Raw genomic sequence first — 21,456 nt, 5'->3', positions numbered from 1 at the left:
TTTCTTGATCTTTAACACGGATTTTCTTATACCTAAAGTTTCTTTGAAATAGTGTCAGTATAAATGAAAGAGGTATTACATATAGGTAGTACATACATACATGTAATAGAATTAAAACATTCTTTTCTAATAAAACATCAGACCTGCGATTTTTCTATGTTCACAAATCTTTCTCACTCAAGATCATAGAATGCACATATCACAAAGCAAAGAAATAATTTTACGAAAAAAAGAGTTTTTTTATCTAATGACGTCATATAATTAGAATTCGGTGTTTATTTCCTTTATAATTGTTAATTATATCGAGCAGTGGTATAATATACTATTATTTTTATACACATCTTTTTATATGCACATTATATTTATAAGCAGTTTATACATATATGATAATTTTAATTTTTTATCATTACAATGATAGAGAAAGTAAAATTAATAATTTAATATATAGAGTTATATAAAATAATATAATAATAATGTGTATATAATAATATATGTATATAATGATCTCAATTAGAAATATTAACTCTTGTCATATCGATATATTGAAAAGAAGGATTACATTAGTTAATATTAATTATAATAATACTGTATTGCATCATGCTTCGAGAGTAATCATATTAAAACAGGATAACAGATAATTCTTCACGGAAAAATAAATAAAAAATATAGAACAAAATTTTTTTGTACAACTTTCCAAGAAAATTAATTTTGAAAATTGAAAAATTGCCTGTATTCATTTTTTTAAGCTTAAATAAGTGTTATTTAATATATCGAATTTATTTCAACGTGGTTAAGACGTTTATAAAAATGCAATATTCTCTGCGGTAAGAAATTAAATATTATTTTATATATAATAAATATATTAATTAAGGGAATCAATTCTAATAATATTAATTTTGATATATACATGTTATCAAGTTATGGTTCTCAGTAATATTGAAAAATTTTAATAATCGCTTGTTTCTTAAAAAATATTTTAACAAATGAAAGTCTATGTAAAATAAGGGCTTAATATAGATTGTTAATTAAAATTTAATATCAGGCACAATTCACATAACTATTAATACGCACATATTTTGTTAGTCCCTGTCATGTCACTATTATTTTTAATGAATAAGGAACACACACATACACACAAAATTAAAGTTATGTAAATTAAAAAGAAAGAAAATTGATGATTATTAAAAACTTGCTCAAAAACTATATTATTTTTTGTAAAAATTTTTTAACAATCTTTTCTTTCTTTTTAATTTACATAACTTTAATTTTATGTGTGTGTATTCCTTATTTATTAATAAATTATTTTCAATAACAAGTTACGTATCTCATCAAAGAATATGTCTAAAAATATTACCTCTTTCTCTTTCTACTTAAAATAAAAATTATGAATAATTATCATACTATAAATAATTTATTCGGCAATACAAAAAATTTCCTATTATTAACAGAATATTAAATTCTTGTATTTATATGCAATTAAACTTTCGTATTCTAAACATGTGAAAGTTTTTCAATATCTTTTTTCTTAATATTTTTTGTCCGTTTGTCTTATTTAAGTGGCACATGTATGTACACAATGTAAATGTTTGATCTACATATAATCAATTCTACATATAATAATTATTTTATTTTATTTATATGTGACCAAATGACAAATACAAAATAATAAAAACAGCGTAGAAAAAAATGTCAAAAATTAGGTACGTTAAAGATACAAAAGTGTATTAACATTTTTTTTCTAAAAATATATATATTCTTTTAATAGCATCGATAAATTCATATATTAATAAAATAAGTTATGCAGATTTTAAAATAAATAGTCATTTTTCAAAATTGATTTTCTGAATAATATATAATATAATATAATTATAATATAAAATATTCACATACAAAACTTTTATCTGTTTTTAACGTTATTCTTTTAGAATTGTCTTTTCAGATCCTTTAAATTACAGATCCGTGTATAAAAATTTGAATATAATTCTGAAGAGAGATAACATTCTTTTCCCAATTGATTTTCTGAATTATATATATATATATATTATAATAACATATATAATATATTATATAATATAAGATTTCATACAATAATTTTTATATATTTTTGGCATATCTTTTTAGAATGGTCTTACCAGTTGTATTGTACAGGTCGGTATATAAAAATTTGAATAATCTGAAAGGGGGTAGCATATATTTCCTACGTATTCAGCGTCGTACACGCCAATAAAATATCCATCCGGCAAACGGGCGGAATCGAATCGAGCAGCTGATTTGTCATTTGTGCTGCAAGAGCGTCGGCCCCGTCGTTACGCACGAACGCGCCCGAGCGCGGCCGAACGGCGGCGTAGCCGGCCGAAGACGCGACGGCTGCTCGCACGTTAGGGGGAGGGAGGGGGGTAGGTGGAGGGGGGGAAGCGGGCGAAAATTGCTGAAGTGTTCCGGCGCGAAAGCCGTTACTTGTCGGTCAGTCGCGGAGCGACGGTTTACGCGTTGGTGCTGTGGATTTTTGATAAGCACGTGGCATCTCCTACCTTTCGGCCGTGATTAAAGTTTGTACGATTGTTAATCGTGTATGTGCGCGTTATTGTAGGAGCGTTCGACATTGTCATGTCGCATAATTAGCGAATAGATAACGGTTGAGTATCCAGGTTGTTGCTGTGCGACATCTTTTTTTCTTGCCGGAAATGCGCGCGCGGCCGTTTAAAAATTATCGTGACAATTGCGTTTATTATATCACGAAACAGTGACATATAGTGCGACAAGATTGTGGAATTTAACGATGGTCGGATCGTTGGCCGAAATTTCAGAGTCACTCGTGTGGATGATTCAACAGTAATGAGATTTGATCTTTAAGGTGAGATTATTTTTGATATCGTGATCTAGTTAAAAATGCTATTATATTAATATTCAAGGCAATTTGTCAGTATGCTTTATTTCAATATCGGAAAGAGGGATAAAGAAAAAGTATATCGGATATTTAAATATATTGTATAAATTGAGTGCTTTTAAATATTTCAAAAAGTTTATTATACTTTGACAAAGATAAACATTACGATTATTTTTGCTACATAAACTTCATGATGTTGACAACGTGGCATTTACAGACAATTACGCAAACCATATTCGTTAAGAAAATATGATAGATATGTGGTTACGTTTGACACATAAACGACCTTCAAATATATTTCGAAATGTATAACATGTTTACGAGGATGATATGAGGCATGTCGTTATGATATCATTGTATCTTAAGATCTAAATCTAAATCTTAAATCGCAAAAGAAATAGCACAGCATATTTGATATAGCTTATTATCTCGTTCGAACACGAATTATTCATCAAGTCGTCAAGGTAGCACAAATAATAAAATGTGCCAGTTGTTTGAGCGATATACTATCGAGCTAATATTAATTCAATCCTATCTTACGATTTGTATTATTCGAAGTAATAGTTGTTTTATTCTTTATTGCATAATAAAGATTTTTAAGAATAATTGTAAGTTATTTCTTTATAAGATATATTATTAATTATATTATTAAAATTATCTTATCAAGATTTCTTTTATTCTGCGTATTAAAAATAATATAATTATGTTTAAATAATTATATTATTTTTTAATAATACACAATACATTAGTTTAATGATAAATAATATTTTTAATACATAAAAAACATTTTTTAATTTTATTTCGTATACAATATAATACATTTTAAAATATTTTATATTATAATTTATGTAATATCATCTATAACAGAGAGAGAGAGAGAGAGAGAGAGAGAGAGAGAGAGAGAGAGAGAGAGAGAAAGAGAGAGAGAGAGTTATTTTAATTTATATAATAAAAAAAGTGAAAAAATATATTATTTTACTTCTTTACATAATTTTATAGGAAATATGTATATCTTAAGCATCTATATTGACTAATTATGATAATATGAAAAAAGTATGAAGAAAAAAATATGAACATGACTTTTACTAAATATGAATTGATAAGAAATATATGATCAATCGTAAATTCTGAAATTTGTATATATCAGTAGTAAAAAACCTCGTTCCAATTTGATTTTGGCAATCATTAATAAAATATACATTTTGATTAGATTCTCGCTTTAATAATTACAAAAGAATGCAACGAATGATATAATCGTTATAAACGTTAATCTTTGATCGCAATAAATTCAAGGTTTTTCTATTACGCTCACGATCTAAGATTAATCTTGGAACGCAATAAATCCAAGATATTTTTATTATAGTTATATCGTTTATAATCTGCAGAAATATGTAATTTTATTTTAAAATATCAGCTAAAAAAAAAGAATGATATGTTTTCTTGATATTTGTTTGTACATTATTCCATAAATTTGTGTTAAATGGTTCTTCAAATGCAGCTCAATCTTTTAAATATGTATATTGCTTTCGTTTTTTCAAGAATTTTGTGAATTTCGTGAAAATTTTCTTGATATACTACGCACTTTAATAGACAATATATATATATATAGAATTTACGCTCTTTATATTAATAACTCATAAAAAATATAACATTTTCCGTTTTTGATGGAACTTGATATTTATTAAATAATCAGATGATTTTACGTTATCTATTATATTTTCTTCGAAAGAAAACTATTAAAAAGGTATACGTTTTCGAAAATATCGCAATTGTTGTTTTTTAATATGTTTTAATTTAAAAATCTCTTAAATAATATTTTTTTAAAAGGATTAAAATTGAAAAAATTGTGTTCTCCAAAAAGTGATTTATACATATATTTAATATAGAATAATTCAAATAAAAGATAATTTTAATATCTTTACTTACAATTAGCTGGCAGTTATGTTTGATGATCAGCACAATTTATCAAAAATAATCGAATCATTTATTATATATCAAATATCAAATATTGTAATTATTTCTTTTCTGCTTTTGTAAATTCCGAAATTATATTTACCCAATAATTATTGTGTTAAAAAAAATGGATATTAATATTATTATATTTGTCACATATATGACTATTTGATGTGATATACAATATCCAAAATGTGTAAAAATAATCATTTGCGATTGTTATGTTTAAAAATAATTATTTCCTGTTAACAGTCCGTTAATTTTGCAAAAATATTTAACAGTTCACTCGACAAGTTAAGAATAATAAGTACAAGATCGTTACAATATTCACTTTACATTTACTATGTTTACAATTGGTAGAGTACGCTGATACTTCAAATATGTGTCCACACACACACAGGCATTTTTCATCAAAGAACACACACATGCACACACACTTGCTGTATTTTATACATGTATATATATTCCTTGATAAAAAAATAAGTCGAAAAATCTTAAACATTTTTTTTCTATGATACTTAACGAGAGAGAAATCATGAAATAAGATCCACACACATACACATACACACAACCCGTTATTTAGACGTATCTTCGTCAACTGCTGGATAGTATATAGCTACATATATTAGCTGCGCGGACATAAGTTCGTCTAACGAATGTCGTTGATTAAATGAATTTTATTTGATAATTCCTCTCTATCGTTAATTATTGAAGGAAAAAATTGGCTTACAATTTTTTGACTTATTTTTCATCAGTAATCGCTCAATATTTAGGGCAAAGAACTAATTGAACTATTAATTAAACCATATACATAGTGTTTTCGTATATCTTAACCGTCTGAAATATTTCTGTTGCTCGTGATAATAGGAAAAATGTTTAAAAGAAAAGCTGCTCGAGGAAACAATTATGCTAATAAGAAAAACTGTTCGAGAGGACAATTATAACAATAAAAAAATTTTTTTTTAGATTTTTGGTTTAAGAGATTTCAAGATCAAGATTATTTTTTTAAATTTAACCATTCTTGTTTACATCACTTTATTGCTGGCATCGAAAGAGGTTTAGATCTGTGTCAATATGTGCACCAAATAATCTTGAACGTGATAAATTAGATTTGGAGAAAAACGAAAAAAATAAAAAATTATACTTTTAATATAAAAATTTATTTTAAAATGTTTAAAGGTATTCCAAATAATATCCATTGATTTAAATACAATTTTCAATTATACCTAATAGTGTATTGCAATTTACATGCTTTAAGATACGGTGGCAATCACGATATCTTTTTGCATGCAATTGTTATGTAATATCCGATGTACATAAATTCCTTTTGATATTTGTAAACAGATTATCAACGTTCTTTCTGAAAACATGTGAGAATGAATTCTTGAAGCATATGATTCAATTACGGAAATGGAAAGCGTAAAAAGATCATTTATTTTTCATATTCGAAAATGTATTAAAGCCGATGGATATTATTTTGAATATCTTTGGAAATAAATTATTGTGTTGAAAGAGATATAAATTTTGAACTTTTTCCTTGAACATATGTAATATCCATGTTTAAGATCAACTGAAAAATATTATCATATAAATTGCTGGACTTCTTTCGATGTTAGCTATAAAGTGACGCAAATAAAAATGTATGGTACTATTTAACAAAATAATCTCTTGATCTCTTGAATTTCTGAAAGCAAAAAACTGAAAATAATTTTTATATTATTATGTTAATTGCCCTCTCGAACAGTGCAACTTTTTTCTCAGGCGTTTTTTCAGGCATATTCTAAAACAATAATATATTATATTAATATATAAACATCTATATATATATATATATATATATGTACACATACATAGATTATTTTTGTTTGATTAATATATTATATAACGGTTTTATTAGTTTTAATATTTATATTAATATTTTTATTATTTCATCAATTAATTTTTGTTAAAAATTATTATTAAGTATGAGTATACTCAATTTTATATACATACTTACATATATATGTAATTTATGTTACATATAACGTGTAAGAATTACGTTTAATAATTCTGGAGTAAAATGAAAAAAATAAGAGATGAACAAACACATCTATACAAAACACACATACCTATCAACATTAATATTTGCAAAATTAATATTAGAAGGAGGAAATTTTATTTCGATAAAATATATGCAATATAAAGAAAAATAAGTGAAGAAATTTATACTTAACAAAAATTAATCGATGAAATAATAGAAATATGTATAAAACTAACAAACTATTATAATATATTATATTAATTAAACAAAAATAATCAATCTAATGATAAACCATTATAATTTATATTTCTCGAATCTGTTAAAAATTTCTAAAAATTATCGAAACTGTTTATTAGATGAAACATGTAGCTGTGATAATATAAAATTAAAATTAAAACATTGAAGTCGCTGTATGCTCTATTAAAAATTATCTTAAATTTTAATTGATAAGTCCTATATCATGTCCAATTATTAATTTGCATATTTTTGTCATTAAATTGCACATTAAACATCGAAATATGCATATAGGTATATATTGATACTCTCGAGATATTTGATCCTATGCAAAATTGATTCAATATTGATTTGCTCCTTATTAAAAATCGTATTTGTGGTCGACTCGAAAAAAATTTCTCGCAAGCATTTTTTGCGCCACGATTCTTAAATATGTTGACGTCATGCTCCAATAGTATGTTGACTGATAATACGCGCTTATCGGCGCCACGTTTCTTTGTATTTAAACTACACAATTTTAATTTATGGTCGATAAACACTCTGACTCTTAACTAGAAGATCGTATCGCGTTTGTTTTCTGATCGCCATAATCTCATCGCCGCACCGTTAGAAAAACAGTTGTAATTAATTTTAATTGCCTTTTCTCGATTCTAACTTCCGTTGCTAATTTTCGCGGAGTCGATCCCGATATTATGCAATTTTATTGCACGGTAATTACGAACATAAAACAGTCTTGCATACAAGGAGTTACATAGTTAGCTTATTGCCATTTTGATTTTTAATTATATTGATTTTAATGATACAACACATCAATGTTTTTTCAAATTATTTCACGATCGCGGTTCCTTATACATATGTGTTTTAAAATCGCATTTTATTATATAATTATATGCACAATTAAACAGCATTCTTATGCAGCTTGTTATGTTAAGTAAGATTGAACATTTAATTTATTTGATACATTAAAAGTCAATCTTTATCTTCTTACATAAACTATAGATGTATTAAACATATTTTAGATATATTTTTATATTTTTTAAATTAAATTAAATTAAATATTTGTTATTTTGGCATACAAAAATCGTATTACTATTATTTGATTAATTTTCTTTTTTAAAAAATTATTAGAGATTATTTATTTATTTTTTTAGTTCTCCTTATTTTAGTTTTTCTATTTTAATGCATGTAATGTACTAGTAATTGTTAAAAAAAGGTTACAAATCTACGTATAAATTTAAAATATTATATAAAGAAGCGCTTTAATATGTATTTTATTGTTTAAATGATTTTCTTATGAAAATAATGATATCGAAAAATTTCGCTAAATAATAAAGATAAATATTACATTACGCACACTAAAAATGTAATAGAATATTAATAAATACAAATTTTTTTAGTAATTTTATTTTTCAATTTGAGACATCGTTTGTTCTTTAATATACAAATGTAAAAAAGTAGCAATAACTCTTATATAGATTACATGTAAACGAATAAAGATTAGAAAAAAATTAATTTTAATACTGGTTGAATTAAATTCTTTGGAAATTAATCTATCTTTGGAAAGATTTATAAAAAATGAAATGACGCATTATCTGCTGAGCCCATTAATAAGCACATCATGTAACGCCTCAACAATCTTAACACGTTCATAATCACATTGATTTTTTTACGACACGCCCAAATCGATTCGTATGCGCGTACAAATTGCACACGCATGTATAAAGCACTCGTCTCGTTCGCCATCCGCGAAATGGAATAAATTACCTTTAGCTCGACCTTGATCGCGCGAATCGCACGATAGATGAATTCGCGTTCGTCGCAACACATCGCAGGAGCAGCAATTACGCTGTTAACGGATGCGACTCGCATAGAATATAGATGATGATGATGATGATGATGATGACATGGCATGTGATACGGCCTTTCCTCCTGGATCGGTTGGTCGTTCGATCGGTCGTCCGCGAGACGACTAGAAGGGAAGAAAAACGGAAAAACACGACGGCGACATTGCAAGGTTGGTGGATCGCGATGATGCAATTCTCATGACGAGACCTGCCTTCTTCTCGTGACTTGTAAACCTGTAATAGCTACTTATACTTCTCAGTGTCAAACAGATACGCCTTACGAGAGCTGTGTCTCGCGAGAGTTTCGTTGGTTTTTTTCATGACGATAATAATAATAATAATATAGGCCTCTGGCAAGGTAACATATTAACATCAATTACAGATATTCAGTAATGTTACTCATATAATATTACATTTTAATGGAACTTTCTTGTTGCCAAAAATTCATATGTATAAATATACTTATTCCAAGTTATTGAATATATCAACTTTTCAAAACTTTACGATGCATTCTTTAAATAAAAGTTTATTAAATTTTTTGAACAAGGTATAATAAATAAATTAGTGAAATTATCCAAAAAATTATCAAAAAGGGAAATTATAATAGGAGAATTACATGAATATATACAAAAATTTCATGTTTTTATGTATTTACTTTTGCAACAAAATTTATAAAAAAATATACATTTTAGAAGTAACCTGATTTTAACCGTTGTATATTAATATAAAAAGTTCTCAGAAATTTATCTAGTAATCATCGACTAGGAATAAAAACAATTAAACAAAAATAAATAAATAAATGATAAAATTCTTTCTAAAAATAAATTACAAAAATTACATTTGTTTTTTTACATAATCTTCTTGCATTTAAATGCAACATTGCAATACTTGGGTAACTATAATAATTGTTCTCCAACAAGTTACACAAGTGCAATACTGTGCTCAACATATATATATAGAGTGTACCAACTGTGACAGTGTCACGGTACAATAAGAACGCAATTACAATTAAATGCGCAGCATAAATAAATTTCAGTTTTTACGTTTTAATTATCTTTGCATATAAACAGATTCGCAGCCACAATATCTACTTCAGATATCTGTATTTAACGGTGTATATTTTTGTCCGATTTTGCAGTTACTGAGGAAAAGAAAAGAGGAGAAGCAGTCGCCTCTCACTCTCACTCTTACTCTCGCTCTTCTTGTTCCCCTCGCATTTCTTGACTGCCCTTTTTTAAAGTATTATTATCCTAGAAATCTTATCTCTCATATCACTATTTTTTAATCTTATCGCCAGCTGTCGCAAAAGAATTTTTAGTTTATTATATAAGTCTATACTTATGATTCGTACGATTCTATTAGATTCATAACTTGCCAAATTTATTGAGTGGTAAAAAATTCAACAAGGCAAAACGTCGTCAATAAAAGCACAGACACGAGACAACTGTAAGATATAAAAATCTATTAAATTAAAAATAATAATTCCTTTTTATCATATTATTTTATTTATAACTAAATGTCTTTAAGAGACACAATATCGTAAATTTATTAGCTATCTTATAGCTAATAAATTTGCGACATATAGCTATTTCATATTTAGAGAGAGAAAGAGAGAGAGGGGGGGAGGGGAGAGAGAGAGCGCAATAATATTTGTATGCAATATCGATGTAAAATGTATACTAATTCATATAAATACTTCTTTTATCTTACAAAAAAATTGAAATTCGTACTTCTTTATAATGTAAGAATATATTCCTATACATTTTCTATATTATTTATATTAAATATTATTAGCAGTTTTTCTCTTTAATTATGTATTTTTTGACAAATTTTGAATTAATTCTTTTTCCGATTAAGAATTTGACTAAAAACCATTACTTGTCATAATTTTAATTTTTTATATTTAAAGTCGAAATTAGAAAGATTTATACAAAATTAAATTTTATTCTGATATTAACACAGTAATATGTATTGTTCTTATTCGAAGTTAGAAGTCAGATGAATTGATTCGACAAAAAAAATGATTGATTTTAAGAAGATAAAATTGGTGATCTTTGATTAAATTATAATTTTTGCAGGATTTTTTTGTCTAATTAATAACGTCATGATAGGTATTTGTGTAAAGATTTATAGTCTCTTTAATCATATTCATTTTATTTAACGGCAGTATTGGCAACAGACAACTGACGAGTTATGGAAGAGATGTATACAACGTGATTGTGAAAAATCTGAAAGGTCAGATAGAAAGCGGAAGTAGCAAATCCCGCAAAGGAAAGTGACGCTTGTGAATGCCATGAGTACGGCAAATAATTCTCACCTTGAATAAAACAATACTCTTTTATAAAAGCAACAAGCTTTTATTTCTCTTCCTATTCGCGGTCAGATTCTTATCTGCTGATCTTTAAAATTATCTGATTAAGGACACTATTATCATCTGTTTTTTCTATTTATTTATCTGTTTGTTCGTTCGTCTGTTCGCTCGCTGATTTATGTTTTAACAATGTTTTTCAGAACATTTCCAACACTTGACTTTACAAATGTGTCTAACACTAAGTGTGTAGTAATGTATTTGTGACATAATATTGACTAATCTTTATTTTTGACAGTTTTGTGAATGTACAGTTCGCTGAAGATGGTTTGAAAGGAGATCGAAATGTTCTAATTTTATGAAGAATTTTTTTTTAACATTTTGTTTTATTTTTTTTTTAAATAATTTGTTCTATTTTATTTTAATCGTCGCATTTACCTTTTATTTGCCATTTTATTCCGTATTTTTTTCTTTTATTCCTTATTCCTTTCTCTTAGTGTGTACTTATGTGATGTTGTACACACATATAAGTAAATAAGTATGTGTGTACGTGTATCTTAATTTACTCATTATCATTGCAATTTATTCATCTGTACATCTGTCGTTTCTGCGTGCTAAATAATACTAATAATACTGGATATCTTACGTTATGATGGGACATATATATGTATATGCTTAAATTTTTATATGTATGTCACATTCTACTTTAAAATCACATGCCCTACATAACACGATAATATCACTTTAATGTATCCGAAAGTGGCAAGAAAAGTTGATTATCGAAGAAGAAGGTATTATAAATTGTGAATTACGATTACCCAGTTTACTGCTCCAGATATTTATAATCGACAAGTAACGATATGTCAAAAAAGTTGCCTTACAAAAAAAAATGCAAAAAATTGCATTTGCTTCTTCCGTATTAAATAAAAAATTGATTAATTTTTAATTAAATGTAATTAATAAATAAATTTTCAATTTTAGTTATTATAAAAAAATCTATAATATATTTTGTTTTAGTTGTACGAAACAAAATTAGCCTTATGAGGTTTTTATTTTTGCCGGTCACTGTAAATATATACAGTTTAGTTTACAATATTTTAACATTTATTATTATTATTTTATCTAATTATTTAATAATATCTTGCAAATGTAGACTCTGAAACTACAGGTACAATAGATATAATTAAAGATATAATTAAATATATTAATATATTCTTACATTATTTATATTAATTTAGTCTTTCGCAAGTACAATAAGATTTTCTTGTTTTATTTATTAAAATTCAGTATTTTAATCAGTGTTTCTTATTATTTGCATAGGTTTATTAAATAAAAATAAATTACAAGAAAGAATTGCAAATAAGACACTACGTACTAATCACAATCCGAATATTTGTCAATTTTTTATACTATATTTATATTTTAATAAAAGCAGAATATAAGAAAATGGATATTGTTATTTATATACAAAGTGTTTAAAAAAGAGTTATAGATTTTAATGATAACAGAAAAATGTCAATATTTTTTAACTTCACAAAGTTTAGAGTGTGTAAAAAATTTTTTTCATATTTTGATATTTTTATTAAGGAAAGATCGTCTCTAAAATTTGTCTGACTAGAAAATGTATTATTAAGAGGACATAGTTTTGAGATATCCTATATAAAATTATGTCTTATTGAACAACTACAGTTAGATACTCGATTTATTATGATTATGCTTACTGACTTGGAACTTTCATAGACGTATCAAAGAGTCTCGTAAATCCGCAAGAGTATCAATAAATTTTTTAATACTTTTTTTAATGATGCTTATAACATGAAACCGGAATGGTTTCGTCGAGATCATAGTACACTTTTTTTTTATCATTGTACATTATGTTAATTAATTTAACTGTAGAAGCAGCTCTTCTTGTTGATGAACGCAGTTTCCTGAAAGTAGTTTCGAGTATAATGCATATGATAATTATATGCAATATTGCGATAATAAAATATGTAAGCAACTTACACGGTTATACACAGCATATGCTTTTTTTAAATATTTATTCTTTATTTTTGTTTTGCATTATTAGCGATTTCAGTCTTTATTAAACAAAAAATTTTCTTTGCTTTTCAAGTTCATGACATGAAAAAAAATCACAATTAAAATATTGGTAATTTATTTGACACTATTTTTCATATTTTCATACGAGAAAGTAAGGATTATATAAGACTCCTTTTCATTAAAAAAATTTTAAATTTCAACAAAATTGTAATTTCTAACTTCCTAAACTTTTTGACTTTTTTTAGCTTGCATAAATGGTGTTCTTTCGATTCTTCAAAATTGTTTTAATTACTGGTTTTAAATTGCCTCAATTGTCATTATCATAATTATAGCGTATATCCATATACGGAATGTCTCACGCAACTGGGTGGAGCATATGTATTTTTAAAATGATTAGAGATAAAGAAATGTTGTAAGGCAAAATTAAATGGCTTTACTCTTTTATATTTTTTTATTACTTTTATGCATTTTTATGCATGAATGTAGTTGTACATACAGTTTAATTGCACTTTTTCCTTTTTTAATCCTATATTTTTGAATATACTAATTAATGCAGTCTTTTTTGTTTATACAAGACAATTAGAAAGTTATATTTAAAAATGATTACTTTAGAAGTAATTTTAAGATTCTAATACATACACAAATGCTTTTCAATTAAAAAATAAAATGTAGAAAATTACGAGCTTACAGTTTAGATTTTTAGAAATTTTTTCTTTTTTTTTTTTTGTTGATTTCTCAATTTCTAAATCTAATTATGTTTACATGTTTGTCGTGTCATTTCTTATACGAGAAAACAGCATATTCGCATATTGGCGATTCGTTGCAACCATTCGTGAAAAGAATCTATTCTCATGGGAGTCGTAACAATCATGTGAACGCCGTTTGTGAACAATATAACAGAGGCAAAAAAGTGCTTGATCCAGTTTCTATTAAATGTTGGCAAGTATGCGAAAGGACGGATGCAACGCGAGAAAGTTAGCGAAACTTAGCAACGTCGCGAGAAAATTCGGGAATGGTTGAAAAAAATGTATATATTCTGTGGATTTTGGCCTCGTATTTTCTCTTTGCCGTATTTGAGATAAAACATTTATATTATATCATTCATAAATGCGATAACAAACATTGGAATCTAATATTGAACTACGCATAATTATTCACAGAATAGCAGAAACGAACAGAAAAATATATTTATTCTTGTAAATGAATTTAATTTAAATACATTTTATTTTCCATCTTGATAAGAAGATGAGAAAAAATTTTTGGGAAAACTTTTTTGGAAAATTGATATCTGTGTATTTTTAAACATGATATAATTTTCTTATTAAGTATTTCAAATTTATATATTTTTATATTAAACTTCACGGAAAAAGAGGGAAAATCCTTTATAATATATTCCATAAATTTTATTATAAGAAAAATTTATTAATTTTAGATTTTATTAATTAAATCGAAGTATTAATAAAACGACAAGAATATGCTTTCTTTTTCAATAGGCGAAAGTTAAATCTAATTAAATAAAATCTAATGTAATAATTAAATGAGCACATTACTTCCTCAACACATTGTACACTATTTTTTTTAAGTACGTGTATATACATGTACATATGTACATATACATATTATACGAACGTAGTGTAACGAACATGCTATACATGATTATAATCCGTTACGAGCCGTAGACCGTAAAATTGTTGAAGAATAAATTAAGAAGCTTAAGGAACATTAAAAAGAAGATAATTGCAGAATTTCTGAAAATAAGTTTTACATGTTGCAAACAGAAAAAAATTAATATTAATACAAAATTGCTTAAAAAAATAAAATTTACTTATTATGCGCTTGCCTCTCGCAAAAGCATAATTGTAACTGAATTTTATTTACTAAATAATAATCAATTTCGACAAAAAATATATGTTTTATTTCAGGAGCAGAGAGGAGAGACCATCCAGAATGGTTCTTACTGTAACAGAAGACACTCCGGCGGATATGCTGGCTGGAAGTATGGAGCTTCTAGTCCAACTGCCTCGCGATCATCATCTTCACACACAAAGAGTTACAGTGTTGAGAAGGTATTTACAAAAATTAACGCGCAATCGAACAGAGCAACACTCTTATCAACAATATTTCTTTAAAACATTCCAAAACAAAATTTAAGAACAAAATTATTTTTAGCAATTATATCCTTTTTATTGTAATTTTATTAATATAATTTTATTATTACAAGAATTACATAAAGTCATAATATTAATAATTAATGTGTACATTATTAGTTATTAATATTAATAATTGTACATATTTGAAATTGTTAGAATGTTTGCGATTTAAAAAATTATTATAATATACGATCAAATTATGAAACAAATTACTATAATTTGTTTGCGTGGATGCATTCGGATGCACAACATATAAATTATATATACCATAAAAAACTAAACTATTACATGCTAGAGCTAAACACAAATGCGAATAAAATAATTGCCTGCAATTATTCTACTCGAATATCACACAATTAAACCTATAAATTATTTGAACGATTTATCGATTGGAGTTAGACGTGATATCAAAAATTATCAAGTTATTTGATAGGAAGATTGGTAGAATCTCTTTAGTATTAAACTGTTTGGCGCCGCGAGATCGATTAGATTAACAGTTGGGTAAATTATCCTAACTATCAAATTAGAGCAAATTAAATTTCTCAATTTTTTATTACCGTTGTTTCTACTTACTGCACGCTACTATTAATTTTCGTGCTATTCCACCATGACATACATCGGATTGCACTTGAGTTTACGGGTATAATTAACGTTTTAGCTCCAATTTCAAAATTTTAATTAGCGTACAATTCATTTTCTTTTAATAAAAGTAAACGTTTCTCTTTTCTTCTTCCCTGTAGCATCTTATTTAGCAATTTAAATTTAGCAAAGCAAAAACTTCAGATTCTATAATATGTTATGTAATTAGTTAGTTCCTTGTACGTATAAAAATGTATATACGTGTCTGATATTTGAAAAGTTAATATAGAATCAAACAATAATTACTACTTAATATTAAATTATAATGCAATTATAAATAAGAAGAACAAATAGATAGATAGAAAGTAGAAAGAAAGAAGGAGAGAGAAAAAAGGAAAGAAAGAGGAAGAAAAAAATAAGAAAGAAAAAAGAAAGGGAAAGAAAGAAGGAAAGAGAGAAGAAAAGAGAGAGAAATACTTATGAGACAGAAGAAAAAATACAAAAGGAACAGATAAAATATGTTCTTGCTGTATTACATAAATAGAGTAATTAAAGAAAATTAAAAATATATTAAGAATAGTTATGAGTATTGGGGAGGGGGGGGGGAGGAAAAGAATTACATTTGTGTACCATATAATCAGATGATTGCTTATCTATGACGTTGTTCTGTTATCGCGATCTCAACGTTGTGTCTTTTATGAAAAATTAGTTCACTGATTTAAAATTAAGTTACAATAATTTCAAATTTATCTGTCTATATATATTCGTATATATGTGTAATATATTTTTTCTAGTAGCAAAATAAGAAAATCGAAAATCAGAAAGGATTGTACTTAAAAATTAAAGATTTTCAATTAAAATGATAATTATTAATCAGAAAAAAAATAGTAAAGGATTTTTAGACTCGGCTTGGTCCTAGGAATACGAATGTTAGAATATAATATCTCAACTTTTGTTTATATTCTGTAAATAAATTTTTACAAGACTTGATATTAGTTTGTACTATATAATGAAAGACTTACATTAATTTTCTTTGAATTAAATTTACAATTAATAAATTTATATCTAGTAATAAATTATATCTAATATTTATTAATAAAAATAGAATAATGAAAAGTATAAAAATTGCGAATTGATAGAAAATTTTTAATCTTTCTAAAAAGACATTTGCGAAAATTAATGGAAACAGTCATTATGTCAATATGTTCTTGAATATAAAAAAGATCGTTGATGTAATTGTTCATAGCACGCCAATGATGGACCTTCTAGTACAGATCGCGACGGCTCACAAATTGTCAGCTTCGAATTACACATTGCAAGCAATCGGTGAACATGGCTTAGTTCTATCTCATCATCCAAATACACCTATAGGAGCGTTGGATGTTCTTCAGGTAATTTAAATTACATATCTTATATAAAGATAATGCGTTTCTTATTATAAATAAATTTATCATATATTATAGTATATGATAATCTGTCTGTAAAAATTAAATTATAAATTTCAAGACAATTTATTTATATTAAAAAAAATTATTTTTAATAAACATGATATTGTGTAGTCCCTTTTTATCGGGAGATACAATCCCTATGAATACATTTACATAAGTACAAACACATACAGAAATTTATTAACTTTTTAATTAATTTAATTCAATTAATAATATGAGCTTTTTTTAAATACTTATCTTACAATATGTTATGTAATAAAAAATCGACTTTATAATCTTATTTTTTCTATATAAGACTAAAAATTTTTGTAATAATTTTGCAACATTATGATTTTTTGCAACGTTTTGTATAAAATCATTAAGATTGAAATAATTAAAACTAGGTCTTCTCGGGATTTTATAGTAACAACCTCAAAGACATAATTGACCATCGAATAAAAAGTGATTGATTAGAAGTCTAATCACGATCAGTTGCGGGCAATCGATTTGGTTGTTTTTCTTGACTCTATCGATAGTTAGATACAAATTACTATTTTGTGATTATAGATTTGCGCAAATAGAAGTCATCATTTTGTTGATTTTCTATCCGGGTAACAACCAGCCAACCATTAATGATTCTAACAATTTCCCAGCACGTGTCACGTGAATTTCTATGCGAGAATTTCTACGCACTTTCTAACGACAATTCTTTGATGCTCGTTCATTGCTTCGCGTGTTAGATTAACCCTTTCGCACGTCAATTCCCAGTACCAATCGTTATACTTTCTCTCCGAGACCAAGAATTTAATATAATTCTTTCTGTGAATCCTATATGCACTCACTTTTACTAAAGTCTATAATAAATAAATATTATTTTATTAAATATATATATATATATATATATATATATATTTTAATCATATGAAAAAGTAATTAAAAAATAATTAAAATAATATATTATATATATATATATATTATTATTATTATTAAAAAATAATATATTATATTTTAATCTTCAAAAACTACTTGAATTGATTTTTATTCAATTCGAGAATATGTGTAAAATACTTTGCGGTCATTCTTTGTGTTATATTTTTATCTAAACATGTATTATTTTTATAAAAAGAACGCTAATCAACATGTGACACTTTTTGCCTTTATTTAAATTATTATTTTTACATACATGTGAAAGTTATTGAAGTTATTATTTTCCACACATAAATGTAAAAAATTTTATATATAAAAAGATGGAAATATATATTATACTTTATGTGTATTAACTACATTTATTATATCCTATATAAATATATATAAATTTGTAATTTTCTTATATAAAAGGTGATTTTGTTTTATTCTAGGTTAAATTACTTCCCAAACAGGGCACATGTGTGCCACGTAAAACAAAGCAAGCTAATCAACCTTTCGAAACGACATTTAGATTGCAGGTAAAATGCAACATAAAAATATTTTTTAATATAATATTTAATATCGTTTGATTTAACTATTTTATTCATATGAAATTAAACATTTAATTTGAATATATATATATTTTTTCTCTTTATAATCATATATTTTTTGCCTCTTTTATTTTCCGAATGAATGCAATGTCAATTTCAAGCAGATTAATAAAGCATTTTGATCTGTGTGACTTTTTTGTTATTTATCGACAAGTATAAAACGAATAATCTCGTTTAAAACCAGTGCAAACGTAGAATATATCGTAATACGAATGCAATAAATGCAATACGCGATAACTTGATAATCGGCGCAGGTGCATCTACCGAGAAATCAACTGTATGTATCGAGGGTCAGTCCGAAGATGAACCTTGGAGAAATTCTAGATGAAGTGTGCCGTGAGAAGAATCTGGACAAAAATAATTACGAACTTCGTCATCCAGGTAAACGTTTGCACATTTTAATCATATAATTTTAATAAAATTGTTTAAATTCGCAAGATGATCAATATAATTAAATAATGAAAAATCTCCTGTATTCATGTTAGTTATATATATTTGTTTTTTATGAATTTCATTATATAATTACATATTTAATTATTTAAAGTTCCAAAGTTTCAAGGAAAATTAATTTTTTTTCTTGCCGCATATTTTTCGAAAATATTATTATTAATATTTCTGGCTATTAAAAAATTTGAGATTTTATTTTTATAACATAGTAAATGATATATGTATATTTGTATGTGTATATGTGTATATCACATAGTGATTATAAATTTTATATAATATATATATGCTAATCAGTATATGTCTCGGTACGGCTTCGGAAGCCAAATGATGTGCATGTATACATGACAGAAACGCAATCCAATTTTCTGGAAATACTTTTCGGAATTTATGTGTCGATGAAAGTCTTCGTCTGATTTCCTCTTCTCTTCAGCGATTCTTGCGCACGTGCTTATTACCATAAACTCTATTTAAGTTTCATCATAATACGTGCCATGCTTGATTCCGCGTACAAGCAAAGTAATAACATAAATATATCCAACATAGCGCTGCACGCACGTGACTTAAAATTCAGAAACTTTTACATATTTTGTAAATTATATTTTAAAAATAGAATGTTATATATTTCATAAATTTATTTTACACATATTCTCGAATTAAATAAAAATCAATTCAAGTAGTTTTTAGAGAGTAATTGAAAAATAATATATTGTTTTTATATATATTATTATTAAAAAATAATATATTATTAGATTTTTTGAAACTGTTTGATCATATTAAATATAAATATATATATATAGTATATATATCCCTAATAGTCTAGTCTATAAATTTTCCATAGAAAAAAAAAGAATTAAAAAAGTATTATTTATATGCGGTTTTTTAATTCTTTTTTTTCTACAGAAAATTTATAGACTAGACTATTAGGGATATATGTATATATTATCTATATATTTTTTTTGATCAAACAGTCAGAAAATCTAATAATATATTATTTTTTAATAATAATATATATAAAAATAATATATTATTTTTCAATTACTCTCCAAAAACTACTTGAATTGATTTTTATTTAATTCGAGAATTTGTGTAAAATAAATTTATAAACTATATATAAATAAATTAATAAATATATATTCATTATATAATATTTAATAATTATGCATATTAGAATACTTTATAAAACATTGTACCACTAGTGGACTTCATCTTTGAACTGGACATTGCGTATATCGTGACGCAAAACCGTGCACGAGATATTTCAGTTAGCTAGTTACAGGTTGGCTGCTGAGATCACTATCGCAAGGTTGCCGGCAGGCTCCTGCAGCACTTGTTACTCCTAGCCATTAGGCTCTACTTTTCTCATTCTCATCCTCACGTTCGTCCTGTGGAAGAACGAACGTAAATGCCGGCATTCCGCACTACCCGCCCGTGCTTGCTCGCATACGTTTTATAATTGATCCACGCTGCGCGAGGGGAATGGAGAATGCAATTCCAGTTCTCGCTCGCATACCTCCAGGTGCATTCACGCTTACGCTGAGGAGAGAACGCTACGACGCGTAAGCCTATGCTTCCGTGATAACGTAAACGAGGGGATATATATCTTCAAAAAAACCGCGAGTGTTTTATGCGTTTCATCACTCAAACATTATTTTTTTTTTTTTTTTTTTTTACCCAGCTATTGTCTTGGAAGCATCTGTCATCTCTGTTCGCAATAACTGCAGATTACGGCGATACCTACTGAAAAGTATAAGTTGTATTGTAAGATTTTGTTTTGAAGATAAATATTTTTTTTTATTATAAAGAGGGAGAAAAAAGGATGTCCAATGTTTATTCGAAAAATTTGTTTTTCAAGTATTAATAATATATATTTCTAGCAAACAAATTCTCTCATTGATATCGAATCTTCCGGAATTATTAAAGAAAATAAATCTCAATTTATTTCAAGTATTCTTTATTTAAAATATTCGCTTATCTGGATGTTTTTGTAATTTTCCATTCTAGGAAACATGCCAAATGAAGACTTTTATGTGAATTTGATTTTGTTTTGCAC

The 21,456-nt window shown here is 26.1% G+C and overlaps 1 protein-coding gene across 3 annotated transcripts in view; it reads left to right on the top strand.

Moving 5' to 3' along the window:
• The first annotated feature begins 2,443 nt into the window (after nucleotides 1-2,443).
• LOC140672230 (uncharacterized) overlaps nucleotides 2,444-21,456 on the top strand; it is a 29,042-nt gene continuing 10,029 nt past the window's right edge. For all 3 annotated transcript variants that reach the window (XM_072904177.1, XM_072904176.1, XM_072904175.1), the window contains exons 1-5: nucleotides 2,444-2,854; nucleotides 15,209-15,352; nucleotides 17,262-17,406; nucleotides 18,801-18,887; nucleotides 19,214-19,340. In XM_072904177.1, the coding sequence (XP_072760278.1) occupies nucleotides 15,234-15,352; nucleotides 17,262-17,406; nucleotides 18,801-18,887; nucleotides 19,214-19,340 (478 nt within the window). In that variant the 5' untranslated portion in view covers nucleotides 2,444-2,854; nucleotides 15,209-15,233. The remainder of the gene's footprint in view (nucleotides 2,855-15,208; nucleotides 15,353-17,261; nucleotides 17,407-18,800; nucleotides 18,888-19,213; nucleotides 19,341-21,456) is intronic.

Source organism: Anoplolepis gracilipes, chromosome 13 (assembly GCF_047496725.1).
Source record: "Anoplolepis gracilipes chromosome 13, ASM4749672v1, whole genome shotgun sequence".
In the NCBI taxonomy this organism is placed as follows: domain Eukaryota; kingdom Metazoa; phylum Arthropoda; class Insecta; order Hymenoptera; family Formicidae; genus Anoplolepis; species Anoplolepis gracilipes.
This window is presented reverse-complemented; position numbering and strand designations above follow the sequence as displayed.